Source organism: Mus caroli, unplaced genomic scaffold, assembly GCF_978045245.1.
Source record: "Mus caroli unplaced genomic scaffold, Mus_caroli_1 scaffold_5, whole genome shotgun sequence".
In the NCBI taxonomy this organism is placed as follows: domain Eukaryota; kingdom Metazoa; phylum Chordata; class Mammalia; order Rodentia; family Muridae; genus Mus; species Mus caroli.
In genome coordinates, this window is record NW_028227260.1 from 56,804,081 (window position 1) to 56,824,886 (window position 20,806).

At 36.2% G+C, this 20,806-nt stretch overlaps 1 protein-coding gene across 4 annotated transcripts in view; it reads right to left on the bottom strand.

The window, feature by feature from the left end:
* Positions 1-20,806, bottom strand: part of LOC110286342 (uncharacterized) — a 343,296-nt gene that overhangs the window by 158,368 nt on the left and 164,122 nt on the right. For 3 of the 4 annotated variants that reach the window (XM_085837619.1, XM_085837618.1, XM_085837620.1), the window contains exon 8: positions 18,685-18,768. The exons of the other annotated variant lie outside the window; for it this stretch is intronic. In XM_085837619.1, coding sequence (XP_085693745.1) covers positions 18,685-18,768 — 84 coding nt within the window. The remainder of the gene's footprint in view (positions 1-18,684; positions 18,769-20,806) is intronic. 4 annotated transcript variants of the gene reach the window in all.

The following is a 20,806-nucleotide window of genomic DNA, read 5'->3' on the forward strand; positions in this document are numbered from 1 at the left end:
ATAAGAATGATATTTTTGCCATGTGGACAGTGTTGATTCTTCATCACACTAATGTGGCTTAAGAGGAACACTTTTTAGTGGTGAGACACATCAAACTTAGGTGAAGAATGCTGAGGTAATACATTGAAGTACATATTGAACAGGCTTTAGTCTCATTTAAATACCCAAATATGTGGGATTAGTATTTACTACTAGTCTGCTTATGGTCTGCAAATGTACATCTCAAAAAAATTAACAGTAAATTTATTAAGCATACAGCTCTAATCAAATTGTAGCAAATGATAATACATTGTACACTAATGTTTTGTTAATAATGGCATTAATATGTGGCATGAATGCATGTGCCTCATCTCATTTCCTGGGTGTATTCTATTTATAGAGCAATGGAGAAGTAACTTTTGGAAAACAATTTAAATAATCACGATCTGTTTCAGGTAAAAAGTGTTTTGTAGCATGTTACTATCACTTAATTTACATATGATCTATAAACCGGAAGAAAATTTCTAACTGTTTTTAGTTTTTAACACAAAAAATTCTTCAAAGATATCTATACTATGTAGGTCATTACAATCAATTTTCACAATTTTTACAATGCTCTAAAAACTCTTGGCTAAAATTTCTTATATGTTCCTGTACTGGCTAGTTGTGTGTCAACTTGACACAGCTGGAGTTATCACAGAGAAAGGAGCTTCAGTTGGGGAAATGCCTCCATAAGATCCAACTGTAAGGCATTTTCTCAATTAGTGATCAAGGGGGAAAGGCCCCTTGTGGGTGGTGCCATCTCTGGGCTGGTAGTCTTGGGTTCTATAAGAGAGCAGGCTGAGCAAGCCAGGGGAAGCAAGCCAGTAAAGAACATCCCTCCATGGCCTCTGCATCAGCTCCTGCTTCCTGACCTGCTTGAGTTCCTGTCCTGACTTCCTTTGGTGATGAACAGCAATGTGGAAATGTAAGCTGAATAAACCCTTTCCTCCCCAACTGCTTCTTGGTTATGATGTTTGTGCAGGAATAGAAACCCTGACTAATACAGTTCCTTAAGGAAGATATTCCCAAGGTCAAACAGCTACTTAGAACTATTATATTTCTTTTATATTCTAGTAATGATTTTGATCTCACAAAACTCTAAAAGTAAAACTAGTGCTTGTCACAATTATGATTTTACATTGCATACGTATTCGTGCCAATACATTTAAGAAAATTTCTATGTAAAAACACATTACACTAAAAATTTTCAATTATTTAAACTATCTGTTCAAAGTATGTTTACACAATTTTAAACAAATTAAGGGATTGTTTTATTTTTACAGAGAAAATTTTATAATTTAAACACCAGCTGGGTTTTATACATAATTCTGTGAATAAGCAATAAATTTAAAAGTTTATAAAACCTTTCAATGTATATTATATTAATAGAATTTTAAAACTTCAGAATATATTACTAGAAAATTGTAATGCTGAAAATTATTCGTGATCAAATTTTTAAAGTGTCCTTAGGGAGTAATACTGTATTTTATTTATTATGAATTACTGTACTAAAATGCCATTTAGTAATAAGAGTAAATCCTATGGTTACAAAGCTAAAAAATTAAGCTATGCCAATTAAATGTAACTTCTAGTTATTGTGTTTAATAATTTTCAAAACTTCTAATCCAATTGATCTTTCTATTAAGTACCCATTTTTAAGTTATTTTGTACAGTGTAAAGGTACTTCTCTAAGGATAGAAATATTAAGATCATCATAAAACAGTTATGATCGCTATAGATAATTTACCATCTGCCTATGATAATGAACTTCAGGTTAAAAAGTGTTAATAAATATAGAATAATGTACAAAGATGGTATTTCACATTAACTATTAGTAGAAAAAGGGTTTTGATGTCTCTTCTCACAAATTGGTATACTTTCTTGTGACATTTTTATCTGCTGCCTTTTGAAGACAATTGAAAATATTTAAATATTGAACAATCTGTTGCAATTATATAAAGTGAAGGACCCTGGCCCGTGTAGAAAAGAATGTGTGAAATTTCACTGTATCAATATTTTCCTTTCTTTTCAGTTTTAGGTTAAAGTAACTTGAGAAATGCTAAAACATAGACCTTTGGTCACTCAATAGGTGCAGACAGGCATGCTACTCTAAGAGACAACAACTAAGGGACAAGAAGTAACTACTTCATTCAGAATAAATTCTGGTCACATTATCATTGACATCATCTAAAATAAAACGAATTCTCCTGTTTTGCTTGGTTCTATAGGCCAACAAGAATCGCAAGGCAGCTTGTTGAGTCTAAGCATATATGTTTTCTCTACTTCTCTACTTCTCTTTCTCTTTCCATCGCTTTCCCTCCATTCCCTCCACTCATCTCAGGTCTTTCCCACCACCTCTCTCATCTGGATCTATTACTTTTCTGTCTCTCATTAGAAAACCATAAGCTTCTAAAAGATAATAATAAAATACAACAAAATAAAATATAAATAAAAAACTATCACATTTAATTTATACAAAACAAACTTATGGAACTAATTTCAAGAGAAGGCACAAGAATCAGAATCCCCACTTCTTTTCACTATCAAGAATACCATATAATAGGAAAGTCTTTCACATACATAGAGAACCTGGAACCTAAAATCTTCCTTTCTTACATTAAGTTATTTGTATATAATTGTGGATTCCTGTATGATGAAGTGTGTGGATGTGGAGGTCAGAAGACAAACTGTAATAGTGGGCTTTCTCCTTTCACCATGAGGGATCCAGGGATTGAACTCAAGTCATCAAGCTTGGTGGCAAGTGTCTGTACCCTGATTAATGTAACAGTACCATCAACAAACTTTTTAACAGGAATCACCATATATTTTCATTAACAATAAAATATTTTAAAATATATTGCTGTTTAATAAGACTACTGGGTTTCACACAAACACAAATTAAAAAAGTAGTTTCTATTATATCTACTTAGGTTCGTATAACAGCCCTTCCCCACTGCTGAAGGACTCAAAATGGATTATATTTGGTATAAACTAGCTTAAATAAATTTATTACACAAAAATAATAAAGAATAGTTTCAATAGAAATCTTCCTTTTGGAGTCAGGTAGGCCTGGGACAGACTCAGCAGAGAGAAGAGCCTAGTATACCTGTCATCTGAGAGGCTCCATCCAGCAGCTGACTGAAACATAAGCAGAGACCAACAGCCAAACATTAAATGGAGCTCAAGAAGTCTTGTAGAAGAGTTGGGGGAAGAATTGAGGAGCCTAAACAGGATAGAAACTCCACAGGAAGACCAACAGTGTCAACTAAACTGGACCCCCGGGGTTCCCAGAGACTGAACTACCAAAAAACAGACATACATGGGTTACTTAGATTCCACCCAGCATAAATGTACTGAAAGTGCCTCTCTGTCTTCATGTGGGTTGCCTTCAATAAAGGGAGCAGGGCTTACCCTGACTGTTGCCTGGCTGTGGATCTTACTCTGCTAAGTGGGCTATCTTGTATGGATTCAGTGGGAGAAGGATATACCTAGTCCTGCAGTGACTTGATGTGCCACAGTGGGTTTGTACCCAGTCAGACCTCCCCTTCATAGAGGTGAAGGAGAGGGGTCATGGGGGAAAAAACATGTGGCAGGGAGAAACCTAAAGGAGAGAAGCTAGGATTAGGATGGAAGAAGAATAAATTAATTAATTAACTGGAAAAAATTGAAATTCAAGAGATAAAAAATTCATCAACTGAGAAACTAAAGACTAACTGAAACATTCATTAAGTTTTCCAAAATATGATTCCTATTGAAGAAATAAAACACCTTTTAAAAATTCAAGTTTCTCTATATTAAGTATTTAATTGAATATTTTATATATTTACATTTCAAATGTTATCTCCATTCCTTATTTCCCCCCGAAAGCCCCCCTCTGCCAACCCCCCTTCCCCCTTTCTATGAGGATGTTTCCACTCCCACCCACCCATTCCCACCTCACCACCGTGGCATTCCCATACACTGGGGAATTGAGCCTTCACAGGACCAAGGGCTTCTCCTCCTGTTGATGCCAGACAATGTCATCCTCTGCTACATATGTGGCTGGAGCCATGGATCCCTCCATGTATACTCTTTGGTTGGTGGTTTATTCCCTGGGAGCTCTGGGGGATCTGGTTGGTTGATACTGTTCTCCTTCCTATGAGGTTGCAAACCCCTTCAGCTCCTTCAGTCCTTTCTCTAACTCCTCCATTGGGGACCCCGTGCTCATTCCAATAGTTGGCTGGGAGCATCTGCCTCTGTCAGGCTTTGGCAGAGTCTCTCAGGAGACACTATATCAGGCTCCTGTCAGCAAGTACTTGTTAGCATCCACAATAATGTCTGAGTTTGGTGACTGTATATGGGATGGATCCCCAGGTGGGACAGTCCCTACATGACCTTTCCTCCACACTTTGTCTCCATAATTCCTCCCTGAGTATTTTGGTCCCCCTTCTAAGAAGAACCGAAGCATCCACATTTTGGTCTTCCTTCTTTTAGAGCTTCATATGGTCTGTGAATTGTAACTTAGGTATTCCAAGCTTTTGAGCTAATATCCAGTTATCAGTGAGTGAAAACCATGTGTGTTCTTTTGTGACAGGGTTACCTCACTTAGGGTGATATTATCTAGTTCCATCCATTTGCTTTAAAATTTCATAAATTCAATGATTTTAGTAGCTGAGTATTACTCTCTTGTGTAAATGTACCATATTTTCTGTATCCATTCCTCTGATGAAAGACATCTGGGTTTTTTCCAGCTTGTGGCTAATATAAAGATGGCTGCTATGAACATAGCAGAGCATGTGTCCTTGTTATATGTTGGAGCATCTTTTGGATATATGCCCAGAAGTGGTATAGCTGGGTCCTCAGGTAGTAACTATGTCCAATTTTCTTTTTTTTTAATATTTTATTAGGTATTTTCCTCATTTACATTTCCAATGCTATCCCAAAAGTCCCCCATACCCTCCCCCCCACTCCCCCACCCACCCACTCCCACTTCTTGGCCCTGGCATTCTCCCATACTGAGGCATATAAAGTTTGCACGACCAATGGGCCTCTCTTTCCACTGATGGCCGACTAGGCCATCTTCTGATTCATAGACAGCTAGAGACATGAGCTCCGGGGGGGGGTGTTACTGGTTAGTTCATATTATTGTTCCACCTATAGGGTTGCAGATCCCTTTAGCTCCTTGGGTATTTTCTCTAGCTCCTTCATTGGGGGCCCTGTGATCCGTCCAATAGCTGACTGTGAGCATCCACTTCTGTGTTTGCTAGGCCCCGGCCTAGTCTCACAAGAGCTCTATCTGGGTCCTTTCAGCAAAATCTTGCTAGTGTATGCAATGGTGTCAGCGTTTGGAAGCTGATTATGGGATGGTTTTCTAAGGAACCACCAGACTGATTTCAAGAGCGGTTGTACCAGCTTGCAATCCCACCAACAAGGAGGAGTGTTCTTCTTTTCTCCACATCATCACCAGCATCAGCTGTCATCTGAGTTTTTGATCTTAGCCATTTTGACTGGAGTAAGGTTTCTCAGGGTTGTTTTGATTTGCATTTCCCTGATGACTAAAGATGTTGAACATTTCTTTAGGTGCTTCTCGGCCATTCAAGATTCTTCTGTTGTGAATACTCTATTTAGCTCTATGCCCCGATATTTTAATTATTATTAATTTTTTAAATTTTGAGGTTAACTTCTTGAATTCTTTGTATATATTGTATATTAGCCCTCTACTGGATGTAGAGTTGGTAAAGATATTTTCCCAATCTGTGGATTGCAGTTTTGTCCTACTGAAAAAACAGCCATAGAGAAGGTTAATTTTATGAGATCCCATTTGTCACTTGTTAATCTTAGAGCATGAGACAATGGTGTTCTGTTTAGGAAAATTTCTCCTGTGCTGATGTGTTCAAGGCTCCTCCCCACTTTCTCTTATATTAAATTCAGTGTATCTGGTTTTATGTGAAGGTCCTTGATCCCCTTGGACTTGAGCTTTGTGCAAGGAGATAAGAATGGATCGATTTGCATTCTTCTACATGCCATTTGAACCAGTACCATTTGTAAAAAAAAAAAAAAAAAAAAAAAAAAATGCTGTCTTTTTCCCACTGGATGCTTTTAGCTTGTCAAAGATCAAGAGACCATAGGTATGTGGGTTCATTTCCGGGTCTTCAATTCTATTCCATTGATCTACCTGTCTGTCACTGTACCAATTACAAAGTTTTTTTTATCACTATTGCTCTGTAAAAATGTTGAGGTCAGGGATGGTGATCCCTGCAGAAATTTTTTTATTGTTGAGAATAGTTATCACTATCCTGGGTTTTTGGTTCTTCCAAATGAATTTGAGAATTGCTCTAACTCTATGAAGAATTGAATTGGAATTTTGATGGGGATTTCATTGAATCTGCAGATTGCTTTCGGCAGGATAGCCATTTTTACTATATTAATCCTGCCAATCCATGAGCATGGGAGATCTTTCCATATTCTGAGATCTGCTTCACTTTCATTCTTCAGAGACTTGAAGTTCTTGTCATATAGATCTTTCACTTGCTTTGTTAGTGTCACACCAAGGTATTTTATATTATTTGTGACTATTGTGAAGGGTATCGTTCCCTATTTTCTTTCTCAGTCTGTTTATCCTTTGATAATAAGAAGGCTACTGATTTCTTTGAGTTAATTTTATATCTAGCCACTTTGCTGAACTTGTTTATCATCTGTAGGAGTTCTCTGGTGGAATTTTGGGGACCACTTAACCATACTATTATATCATCTGCAAATAGTGATACTTTGAGTTTTTTCCTTTCCAATAAGCATCCCTTTTAACTCCTTTTGTTGTCTAATTGCTCTGGCTCAGACTTTGAGTACTATATTGAATAGGTAGGTAGAGAGTGGGCAGCTTCATCTAGTCCCTGATTTTAGTGGGATTGCTTCAAGTTTCTCTCCACTTGGTTTAATGTTGGCTACTAGTTTACTGTATATTGCTTTTACTATGTTTAGGTATGAGTCTTGAATTCCTGATCTTTTCAAGACATTTACAACGAAGAAGTATTGAAATTTGTCAAATGCTTTCTCAGCATCTAATATATCAATAAAATTCCCTCTGGTCAGTCTGGCTAAGGGTTTATCTATCTTGTTGATTTTCTCAAAGAACCAGATCCTGGTTTTGTTGATTCTTTGTATAGTTCTTTTTGTTTCTACTTGGTTGATTTCAGCCCTGAGTTTGATTATTTCCTGCTGTCTACTCCTATTGTGTGTATTTGCTTCTTTTTGTTCTAGAGCTTTCAGGTGTGCTGTCAAGCTGCTAGTGTATGGTCTTTCTACTTTCTTTTTGGAGGCACTAAGTGCTATGAGCTTTCCTCTTAGCACTGCTTTCATTTGTCCCAGAAGTCTGGGTATGTTGTGACTCCATTTTCATTAAATTCTAAAAGATCTTTAATTTTTTTTCCTTATTTCTTCCTTGACCAACTTACCATTGAATAAAGAGTTGTTTAGGTTCCATGTGTATGTGGGCTTCCTATTATTTATGTTGTTACTGAAAACCAACTTTAGTCTGTAATGATCTGATAGGATGCATGGGATTATTTCAATTGTCCTATATCTGTTGAGGTCTGATTTGTGACTGATTATATAGTCAATTTTGGAGGAGGTATCATAAGTTGCTGAAAAGAAGGTATATTCTTTTGATTTAGGATGAAATGTTCTACAGATATCTGTTAAATCTATTTGGTTCATAACTTGTTAACTATGTCTCTGTTTAGTTTCTGTTTCCATGATCTATCCATTGATGAGAGTGGGGTGTTGAAATCTCCTTCTATTATTGTATGAAGAGGAATGTGTGTTGAGCTTTAGTGAAGTTTCTTTTTATGAATGTACGTGTCCTTGCATTTGGGGCATAGATACTCAGAATTGAGAGTTCATATTGGTAGATTTTTCTTTTGATGCTTATGAAGTGTCCTTCCTTATCTTTTTTTGATAATTTTGGTTGAAAGACCATTTTATTCTATATTAGAATGGCTACTTTAGCTTATTTCTTGGGAACATTTGGTTGGAAAAAAATTTACAGATTCTTACTCTGAGGTAGTGTCTGTGTTTTTCACTGAGATTAATGTCCTATATGTAACAAAATGCTGAATCCTGTTTATGTATCCAGTGTGTTAGTCTATGTCTTTTTATTGGGGAGTTGGGTCCACTGATGTTAAGAGATATTAAGTCATAGTGATTGTTCTTTCCTATTATTTTTGTTGTTAGAGGTGGGATTCTGTTTGTGTGGCTATCTTCTTTCAGGTTTGCTTAAAGACTAATTTCTTGCTTTTTCTAGGGTGCAGTTTTCCTCCTGGTGTTGGTGTTCTCCATCTATTATCTTTTGTAGGGCTGGATTGATGGAAAGATACTATATAAATTTGGTTTTTCCATGGAACATATTGGTTTCTCCATCTACGGTAATTGAGAGTATTGCTGGATATAGTAGCCTGGGCTGGCATTTGTGTTCTCTTAGGGTATGTATGACATTTGCCCAGGATCTTCTGACTTCCATAGTCTCTGGTGAGAAGTCTGATGTAATTCTGATATATCTGCCTTCATATGTTACTTGACCTTTTTCCCTTACTGCTTTTAAAATCCTTTCTTTGTTTTGTTCATTTTTGGTTTTTTGCTATTATTTGACAGGAAGAATTTCTTTTCTGGTCCAACCTATTTGTAGTTATGTAAGCTACATGTATGTTCATGGGTATCTCTTTCTCTAGGTTAGAAGGAATTTTCTTCTATAATTTTGTTGAAGATATTTAGTGGCCCTTTAATTTGGGAATCTTCCCTCTCTTCTTTATCTATTATCCTTATATTTTGTTGTCTCATTGTGTCCTGGATTTCCTGTACATTTTGAGCTGGGATCATTTGCATTTTATTTGATTGTTAGGTCAGTGTTTTCTATGGTATCTTCTGCACCTGAGATTCTCTCTTCCTATTTCCCATATTCTATTGGTGATGCTTGAATCTATGACTTCTAATCTCTTCCCTATGTTTCCTATCTCTATTCTTGTCTCCCTTTGTGATTTCCTTATTCTTTCTATTTCCATTTTTAGATCCTGGATGGTTTTGTTCATTTTTTTCACCTGTTTGTGTTTTCCTGTAATTCTGTAAGGTATTTTTGTGTTTTCTTTTTAATGGCTTCTACTTGTTTACCTTTGTTCTCTTGTATTTCTTTAAGGTATATATATATATATATATATATATATATATATATATATATATACACACACACACACACACACACACACACACACACACACACACACACATATCCTTCTTAAAGTTCTCTACCCATCATCTTGAGATTTGATTTTAAATCTGAATCTTGTTTTTCTGGTGTGTCAGTGTATCCAGGACTTGCTGTGGTTGAAGAACTGAGTTCTGATTATGCAAAGCAGCCTTGTTGTCTGTTGCTTATGTTCTTGTGCTTGCCTCTTGCCATCTGGTTATCTCTGGTATTAGTTGGTCTTCCTGTCTCTGACTGGAGCTTATCCCTCCTTGAGCATGTGAGCCTGCAATCTTAACTTTGTCAGCCATCCTGGGGAGACCATCTCTCTCTGGGCAGGATTTGGGTACAGAGGGCTGTGGGACAGTCTTAGCTCTGGGGTGTAGATGGAGGCCAGAAGCTCTATATTAAATCTCTCTCTCTCTCTCTCTCTCTCTCTCTCTCTCTCTCTCTCTCTCTGTGTGTGTGTGTGTGTGTGTGTGTGTGTGTGTGTGTGTGTGTGCCTGCCTGTCTAGGTAATAAAACCACTTTCAAGGATAGGGCCTGGGGAAAAGCAAACCAAAACAACCCTGAGATTCCAACTCATACCAGTCAGAATGGCTAAGATCAAAAATTCAGGTGACAGCAGCTGCTGGCAAGGATGTGGAGAAAGAGGAACACTCCTCCATTGTTGGTGGGATTGCAAGCTTGTACAACCACTCTGGAAATCTGTCTGGTGGTTCCTCAGAAAATTGGACATAGTACTACCGGAGGATCCTGCAATACCCCTCCTGGGCATATATCCAGAAGATGTTCCAACCAGTAAGAAGGACACATGCTCCACTATGTTCATAGCAGCCTTATTTATAATAGCCAGAAGCTGGAAAGAACCCAGATGCCCCTCAACAGATGAATGGATACAGAAAATGTGGTACATTTACACAATGGAGTACTACTCAGCTATTAAAAAGAATGAATTTATGAAATTCCTAGGCAAATGGATGGACCTGGAGGGCATCATCCTGAGTGAGGCAACACAATCACAAAAGAACTCACACAATATGTACTCACTGATAGGTGGATATTAGCCCAAAACTTAGAATACCCAAGATATAAGATACAATTTGCTAAAAGCATGAAACTCAAGAAGAAAGAAGACCAAAATGTGGACACTTTGCCCCTTAGAATTGGGAACAAAACACCCATGGAAGGAGTTACAGAGATAAAGTTTGGAGCTGAGATGAAAGGATGGACCATCTAGAGACTACCATATCCGGGGATCCATCACATAATCAGCTTCCAAACGCTGGCACCATTGCATAAACTAGCAAGATTTTGCTGAAAGGACCCAGATATAGCTGTCTCTTGTGAGACTATGCCGGGGCCTAGCAAACACATAAGTGGATGCTCACAGTCAGCTATTGGATGGATCACAGGGTCCCCAATGGAGGAGCTAGAGAAAGTACCCAAGGAGCTAAAGGGATCTGCAATCCTATAGGTGGAACAACAATATGAACTAACCAGTACCCACCCCCCAAACCCCCCACCCCCACCCGGAGCTTGTGTCTCTGGCTGCATATGAATCAGAAGATGGCCTAGTCAGCCATCAGTGGAAAGAGAGGCCCATTGATTGTGCAAACTTTATATGCCTCAGTACAGGGGAACACCAGGGCCAAGAAGTGGGACTGGGTGGGTGGGGGAGTGGGTTGGGGAGCATATGGGGAACTTTTGGGATAGCATTGGAAATGTAAATGAAATAAATACCCAATAAAAAAATGAACAAAGAAAAAATAGGGCCTGGGAATCAAACTCAGGGTGTCATACCTGGCTGCAAATGACTTTAACTGCTAAGCCATCTCACTAGCCTTTTATTCTGAATTTTAATTAGGTCTCTGGATATACAGACAATCATTTGTTAAGAAACTCAGAATGGAAAAGTTCAGCCATGTTCTGTTTGTTTTTTAGAACGTACCTGTCTATGTAGTCCAGGCTACAATTTTGGAAATATGAGCATATAACAATATGCCTGGTTTGGCCATATCTGTAAAATATGCATTAGACCTGTTATATTCATAAAACCTATAATAAGGATGAGCCACCTGTGGCAATTCCAGGTCTTGTTGAGAGGAGTGATTTAGCCATATCCAGGATGACTCCATGAGAAGCAGCAAACTGACAGTTTGTGAGACTAGGTCTAAGATTCAGTATCCCAGAAATGATAACATGTATCACCTGGATCCAAGAATCAATGGTCAGCCAACCATAGCCACAGGCAGCCAATATGAGGACACCTTGGCATATGGACTGAAGGTAGCTAGAATGAGTAAGCAATCACCTGGGTAGTCTCCAGAACCTAGCCAATTATAGAATCAGTCAGGCCCCTAGAGATAGAGCTAACCAATCAACTATAAAGGGCACATACTCCTCCCTGGGATTCCCCTAACTGACAATAAGAGTAGGGCCTGCAAGTCCATCAGAGGAGACCCCTGCATGTAAAAAATTCAGCTGAATAAATGCTCTGCTTTTGCATATTGTTTCTGACTTGTGTATCATTCTTTGATGATTCTTAGACCCTAATATTGGGAGACTAAGGAAGGCAACATAATCATAAGTCTCAGGGCAGCCTATGTTATAAAGAGACTTCCTGCTTATAACATATAATACAAACAAACACACCCACACACACACACACACACACACACATATGTGTGGGTGTGTGTGTGTGTGTGTGGGTGTGTGTATTATATATGTATACACACACACAAACCAAAAGTGGGGGGAACTACAACAGAGTAGATGATAGGAATGTGAACATGAATTATGACTGAACTAATAAGGAATTATGAAAGTTTAGTTTGTGACTTATGTTGAGATCTTCAACTATAAAACTATTCAGTGCCACACTGAAAATATGCCTTCAGACTCTATGTAAAATTTTGATAAAATTGCAGTCTAATTCATATGTGATCTATTATGAGTTTTATAACTCCACATACTTCACAGTACAGTTTTAAAGTGATCAAAAACACATCTGGGGAGATGGGTTAGTGAATAAAACACTTGGCTTCAATTTTGACCACTTCAGTTTGATCATCAGGACAAGGTGTATAGACAGACCCAAATATCTGCCAGTTGTCATTTAATTCCATGTGTATACAGTGGCATTTATGTATGAACACATACACATGAACTAATAAATTAGCAAATAAATAAACAGATGTAATGAATTTTAAAGAAAGAACAGGAGGGGGTAACAACAACTGGACTATAGAAAATTAAAAGTAATGTTAAAAAAGAATTAAACACTATCATAACATTTACACATGTATAGTTTACCATTTTGCCAGTAGAAATTCTTTTCTCTACCACCTTTTCTAAATGTATAACTATTTTTGAAGTTTTAAAAGTTTTATTAGATATTTTCTTCATTTACATTTCAAATGCTATCCCAAAAGTCCCCCAAACCCTCCCCTGCCCTGCTCCCCTACCCACCCACTCCCACTTCTTGGCCCTGGCATTACCCTGTACTGGGACATACAAAGTTTGCAAGACCAAGGGGCCTCTCTTCCCAATGATGGTCGACTAGACCATCTTCTGCTACATATGCAGCTAGAGACACGAGCTCTGGGGGTACTGGTTAGTTCATATTGTTGTTCCACCTATAGGGTTGCAGACCCCTTCAGCTCCTTGGGCACTTTCTCTAGCTCCTCCATTGGGGGCCCTGTGTTCCATCCAATAGATGACTGTGAGCATCCACTTCTGTATTTGCCAGGCGCTGACACAGTCTCACAAGAGACAGCTATATCAGGGTCCTTTCGGCAAAATTTTGCTGGCGTATGCAATAGTGTCTATGTTTGGTGGCTGATTATAGGATGGATCCCCCGGTGGGGCAATCTCTGGATGGTCCACCCTTTCATCTTAGCTCCAAACTTTGTCTCTGTAACTCCTTCCATGGGTATTTTGTTCCCTATTCTAAGGAGGAATGAAGTTTTAAAACATGTAATTTATTAACCTAGAGTTGGGGACAATAGAAAAAGAGAAGAGGGAAAGTAGATGGGAGCAAAGGAGAAAAGAGAAAAAGAGACAGATAGAATGTAAGAGACTGGGCTGGTGAGATGGCTCAATGGGTAAGAGCACCCGACTGCTCTTCCGAAGGTCCAGAGTTCAATTCCCAGCAACCACATGGTGGCTCACAACCATCTGTAACGAGATCTGGCGCCCTCTTCTGGAGTGTCTGAAGACAGCTACAGTGTACTTACATATAATAAATAAATAAATCTTTAAAAAAAAACAAAAATATATATAAAAAAAGAATGTAAGAGACTGTCATTTGGACCTAAGTCACTCTAAATATTCAGATCCTAAGCTTGTGATATGTTTCTTATGATTTCAGACTTCAACTTTAATGCTAAATGTACATTTATGTACCATTTTGCATATATGTACCTGATCAATACAGCAAGCAATATTGTAATATACACATATGTTACTAAAGGTGTCCAATGTCTGAGTCAAGGTAGCAAACTGAAATATTGTCAGCCAATCTTTAAAGATTCATAAATTTTCACAGGAAACCTCTATAAATAATTTAAAATTTCTCAATGGGGAAATATGCTTCAGTGCATTCAACCTTATTTTTTAAAACTGAATGACTGAAAATCAGCTGTAGAAAATCTCAATTGAATCTAGACAGCTAGTAATTTGCCACAAGAGAGCCTATATCTCAAAAGGATTAAGAGCCTACATGTCACATCTGCTTTCTCTGACCCAACTCTTGTTTTATCTTTTATCGGAACTCTGCAAACACAACCGAAATGTACATTTCTAAAGTGTAATTTGGATATTTCAATGCTTTTTACACTGCAACACATGAAATTATTCATAGAAAATTATATGGCTAGTGAAAGGACTGGAAAAAAATTGTGCTTAGCATGGTCAAGGAACTCCCTTGGGTTGATAAAAACAAAGCTTCTTCTTTGAAGGAAGTTATATCCTAATAGCAAGGTTATCTCTTAAGTAAAAGAAAAACAGTACAGTGCAATATATGAAGACAGAATTTTATGACATTATAAATATAGCAAGTGGTCATCAATTAAAGAAACATCATGATAAAGATAGAACTCAATATTGAAAAGACAACAGAATTTAAAGTATAACACAAAAGTAATTTGACATTTTCAGTGTCAAAGAAAAATAGTAATAAAGGGGATTTTAAAGAAAATATCACATTATAAGAAGGGCAAGAAATAGATCGTTAGAAAAAACAAAAAAGGAATTTCAGATTATAGGAAAACAAGGGCTATAACTGTAGCAATTTTAATGGGTATGTTCACTTATGAATATATGCATTTGGACAGTAGCACTAAAGGGAATGATACTAACAAAGAAATATTTACGCAGCAAATGGGCTTTTTTTGCAATACATAGAATAAGAGATTAGTTTGGGAGTTATTAGCTTTTAAGTTTGTGCTTCATTTATAATAACAACAGAAGTTAGGTAGTTAGTAAGAGATCACTGGAGAAAAGTAGGTCTTACAAAGAAGGAGAAATAGAATATAATGTTATAAAAGGATAAAAAAGAGACAAGAATAGGAGAGGTAAATGAGGAAGGAGATGGGAAGGTAGGGTAACAGAGGGAATTTGGGCAGGAATAACTAACAACAAAGTCCAGTTGAAAAGCAGCATGGAAACCTATTAGAGGAGGGAGAGAGAGAGAGAGAAATTTAGGTAGAGTCATCATATAATGGGGGGCCACGATGCCCTAGCTTATTCTACTAAGTAAAATTCCCAGTACTCAAGTATTAGATACTGGAAAAAAAGAGGCTGCAGTGATCCCTCAAACATCACAGGTTATTGCCTCTCCAACCTAACTGCAGGACCCTGTTGCTAAAGACACTACTTATATATGACACCAAGCATGGGAGAATCAAATTGCTGCCCAATTAGAAGCTTCATCCCTACTGTTTAGCATTCAAGGTGCTGAAAGGTACTATATAAACTACTCTACTGGAGGAGAAAGTAATCACTAATATCATCTATTTACAAACTGTAAGAACCTACAAAAGCACAGTGTGTACAAGACATAGAAGCACAAATGTTTTAGGAATAACCAACCATTTTTTGAATGAATTTAAGTTGTGAGATGGAACCCATATCTAACACTATTAATGAGGCCAAGAACATGAGAGTAGATAGGTCAAGGGCCCTATGGAAAACTCTACTACTATTATTCTGCTAAATGAACATAGATATTAAGCTATAGCTAATGATATATTGTTATATCCACACATCAGTAAATTGCTGCTCAGCCATCATCTGAGAAGAGGTATCTTTTTTTTTTCTTTATTGACATTTCAAATGTTATCCCTTTCCTAGTTTCCTAGTTTCCTCTCCAAAAATTCCCTATCCCCTCCCCCTTTCCCCTGCTCCCGAACCCACCCACTCCTGCTTCCTGGCTCTGGCATTCCCCTATACGGGGGGGGGGGGGGACAAAGAACCTTCACAAGACCAAGGACCTCTCCTCCCATTGATGACCTACTGGGCCATCCTCTGCTACAGATGCAGCTAGAGCCACAAGTCCCTCCGTGTTTTTTCTTTGATTGGTAGTTTATTTAGTCCCAGGGAGCTCTAGGGGTACTGGTTAGTTCATACTGATGTTCCTCCTATGGGGCTGCAAACCCCTTCAGCTCCTTGGGTACTTTCTCTAGTTCCTTCAATGGGGACCCTGGGAAGCTGTTTCTTATAGTAGTTTGGAATTAACAAAGAGACTTGCAACTGGACAATGTGCAGGCAGTGAGAGACTTCGAAGCAGTCAAGCCTAAATTGGATGTCTTTATCAACCTCCTCTACTTAAGGACTAGACATATATGCATAAGAGGAAGTAGAAATATTTTAAGAAGCAGAGGTGGTGGGTGACTCTAGGCAAACAGTAAAACAGGGCCAACACACACATAAACTCAGAGACTGAGTTATACAAGAAAATTAGTTTTTTTTTTTCCCAAGTGATACCAGGTATGGCAGCCCTATGACCAGGAGTAGTAGGAAAACACAAAATGGATTCCATATTTTGCTTGTGTGTTTTTGTGTACATTTTTTTGTTTGGTATTTTTTGCCTTTTTGATAGTTTGTTTTGATATTTTTTCTTTCAAAAAAGACAAAGAAAATGTAGTTTGATGGATAAGGAGGTATAGAAATCCTAGGGAAACTTGGAGGTAGGAGAATAGGATCAAAATAGATTGTATGAATAAAATTTTAAGCCAATAACTTAAAATAAGCCTATGAAATGTGAGATCTATATGAAACTGTGTTTTATAATGAGAAAAAAAACTTTGGAAGCTAGATGGAATTTTAAAACATAATAGATAATATTATTAATAAGATAGGTACTATCAAAATATCTGTAATTAATATTCATGTTTACATGAAGTTCATATTTGAATGTGTTCTTTGTGTGTTTGAACACTGGGATAGTAACAGATTTTCTCTATAATATAAGTCTGAGGTTTCTTTTTCTAATGTACAAAGAATGCAGTTGTCTGAATAAAATAAACATAATTCACCATCCTTATCAAGGGAAATTTTGTCTTCTATTTTCTGAATCTGGTGGGCCAATTAAGACATTTAATTTAGTCATACATGTTCTTAGATTTTTGTCCTACCTACTGGAAGTGATAATTTTTAATATTATCCCTTTTTTTCCCGTAAACTGAACTTCTGGCTGACCTCGTAGCAAATTTAATAACAAGCCTTGAAGTAAGTTTTTATATAAAACCATACCTTTAATTAGCAAATACAACTGTATTCCAGATATACTTCTACTTAACTAAACATTTTTTTTAGTTTCTCAGTATTAGAGAATGTACTTATTTTTCACATGTCACATCTGTGTTTCATGCAATAATATCCACTGATATTTAGTTAACGTGCAGATAGACAGAAATGTACGTAAATCAAAGTTTCCTGGTGTCTAGTTTTATATTCCTTTTGCTGAATTCTTTGGAGCTGTTTTCTAGTTCAAGATTTCCACTTAGATGATAACTTGAACTTTGTTTTTATTTAATTGTTTTATTTATTTATTTGGTACATACTACAGTGCCCTTGTTGAGATGACTCCCTGTGGGAGTCATGCTGGAAATGTTGAAAGAAAAGAGCCAGTGAGATGGTTCATCAGGTAAAGGTGATTACTGTCAAGCCTGCTGGCCTGATACTGATCCCCAAAGCTATATTGAAGTAATTTTCAACTGTGTGTTTGTTTGTTTGTTTGTTTGTTTGTTTGTTTGTTTGTTTCAAGACAGGGTTTCTCTGTGTAGCCCTGGCTGTCCTGGAACTCACTCTGTAGACCAGGATTTTTAACTGTGTTTAACCTGCCTTTAAGAAGTCAGCCAACAGTCCAACAGCCAAACTCACTTACCTGGGATTTTTCCTGCAATAAGCTTTTGTAACCTATAATATATCATAGCTTTAATATTTTGTTATGTACTTAATGTATTTTTGTATGTAGTTTTTTATGACCTAGAGAATTGTATATATGTATGCAAATGCATGTGTTGTTAATCAGTTGCCAAAAGCAGCCAACAGGTTGTAAAGCAACATTATACAACAAGTACCTGCCACAAATATTGAGAGAAACCCTGGATATAACTTGATCATATATGTTTGCAGTATTGTTTAGTAATTTGGGTCAGTTATATAAGTAAAATGACTTCTTCCCATGTTAAACTGTTAAGAATTTCTATAAAGAATCTTTCATTCCTTTCCCATGCCAACTTTTCATTGCTGTTCAATAAATACATATCAAAACCCTTTGTTAGGGACATACAGAGAAGAGAAGTAGAGTGTTCAAGTTTGGGCTCATTCTTGGTCAAATTAATCTAAAGAAGAAATAATTATTTTTATTTCTTAATGGATAATCTATTTATTCTGGGGTCCCAAAGAAGAAATAGTTGGTAAGTTAGTGAAGTACCCATCTATAGAGAAATTTTAGCCTAGTAACATGGGTACTCTGGCAAAGAATCACATCCAAAGACCTTCTAGGTCTATGTGATCCAGCTGGAATACAGGAACAGAAAAAGAAGAAGAAGAAACCAAAGAATTATATAAAGACCCAAAGAGTTAGAACACATGCATGTCAACGAATATGGGAGTATTTATAGTATGGCTAGTGATTCCCAGGCAGGGAATCATATGAGTTGATGCTGAAAGATTGATAAACTTACCACAGATGTGTATGTTATATAAAGGCATTAAGCTACTAAAATTAACTTATATACACAGAAGCAGGGCTGTTAAAACTGACTTCTTACTATAGACCATGGTAGTAGCATGGCTTCATTTATATCCAAATAATACTAGAAGACAGATTTTTATCTAGGTCTCTAAATTCTACTAACATATGGAACACTTCTTAAGCCATAAAGTTTATCCCTCACAAGCAATCAATTTCTCAATACCTGCAATTAATTTAAGTTACTTACCATTGATAGATCTTGAATGGATGTTGTATTATCAGCTTTGCGTTTCACTGAAGAACTCATTCTTTCAGGTTCAGTTGTAATTGGCTAAAAGCAAAGGTAAAATAAGTTTAAATACAGACACAAATCTGATACAAAAAGGAAACCATATTATTTATAAGAGGCCCAGACAGCTCAGTTAGCATTTTTAATATTTCCATTAAAATGTCATATCATAAATACATGTACACTGGTATACAAAAATAGTGCATGAAAAAAAGAGAACTCATATGTTAGGCAATATTCTGAGGGGTTAGCACATAATTAGCTCTTTAAACCCTTTCAACAACCTTATGAGGTAGGTACAATTATTAGAGATATGAAGAAACCAAGACATGGGGAAGTAATTTAATCTGGTCAGTAATTCAGTTATAGAATTGAGATTTGATCTCAAGAAGCCTAAAAAATGGAATCAGCCTTTTTAACAATAAACCAATTTAATAAATTTAGAAGTCTAAATTTAACAGCATCATGTGAAATGATTTATCTGAGAATTTTCCTATAAAACATTACAATGACCAGTTTCTATTTTACTACTTTAGAGATATTAACTTATTTAGTATGGCTTAGTGTTATATTTATTTGAATATATTAATGAGTATATTATAGAAAATATATTATGTTGCCTTCCCTTGAACTTCTGGAAAATTGCTTAACGAGTAAACTTAAAGAAGTAGATGAATGACTATATATCAAAGTATTTTATAATCCAGAAAAATAGAAAATTTAGATCAAGATTTAATCATGCAAAAATAGAAACTTAACTGACAAATGAGTAGTATGTGTAAATGACTAACTAAAATATTTCAGCAAAGGAAAGCTCAAAAACATATGGTCTGACTGATGATTTTCATGAGACATGTAGGAGAAAAATACCACAAATTTTACGTAAATTATTTTGTGAAACTAACCAAAAAGTAAATTTTTCAAACTCGTTCTACAAGGCCAGCCCTTTTCTGAAACCAAACAAAACAGTTACAGAAAAACAGCATAAAAGAAAGCTATGAAACAGCATCTTTAATGTATGCATCTTCAACAAAACATTACCAAACCAAATCAAAAAATGTATGAAAAGTTATCTACTGTGACAATGTAGATCCTAATCTCCAAAAGGAGAGCAACATGAATGAATCAATAAGAATAGGAAACACATAGAAAGAATAAATAATGAAAACATATAATCATCTCTGTAAGTACAAAATCAGTATTTGATAAAATTCAACGTAATGATGAAAGATTAAGTACAGAGGAGAATATTTCAGTATAATAAAAACATTCAAAAATTTTAAAAAATCATAATATTAAACTGAGTGGAGGAAAGCTAAAAGCTTTCTGTCTTAAAACTGGTACAAGACAAGGATAGATATTACAAGTTCCTCGATTTATTTCAATATACTACTGGAAGTCCTACTTTGAATAGTTAACATAAACAAACAAACAAGCAAACAAACAAAAATCCCAAAAATGGAACTTTTCCTAAATCAAATTCTCTCTATTTGCAAATGGACAAGAATTTATATATTAAGCAATCCTAAGAAAATGCATTAGAACAAATACATGTGTTCTTATTCCCAGTGTTAGAGACTGAGCACAGGGCCTCATAATGTTTGGAAATTGGGCTACCATTGATCTACATTCCCAGACACTAAGATTAATAAACTAATTCATTAAGTTGCAACCTATATAACTAATACATAAAAATCAGTAGCATCACCATATGCCACTTACAATAACTACAAATATTTAAAGTGTTTGTGAATAGATTCAATCAATTGAAAGATCAGCAAACTGAAAATATGTTAATGAAAGGAACTGTGCAATATGCAAAAAAGATAAGATATATTATTGTATTCATAGATTGGGAGACATAGTAATATTAAAATGCCCAAGGTACTTCTATTTAAACAATTTATAAAATCTTGCAACCCCCTTTGACATGCAAGTGATCTTTTTAAAATGATGAAAAAAATTCTAAAATGTTATTGGAACCACCATAACTCTAAATAGCTAAATAATCTTGAGCAAAAATAGCAAACAGGAGACATTACTATCTGCCACTATGGTAACCAAAACAGAATGGTATTGA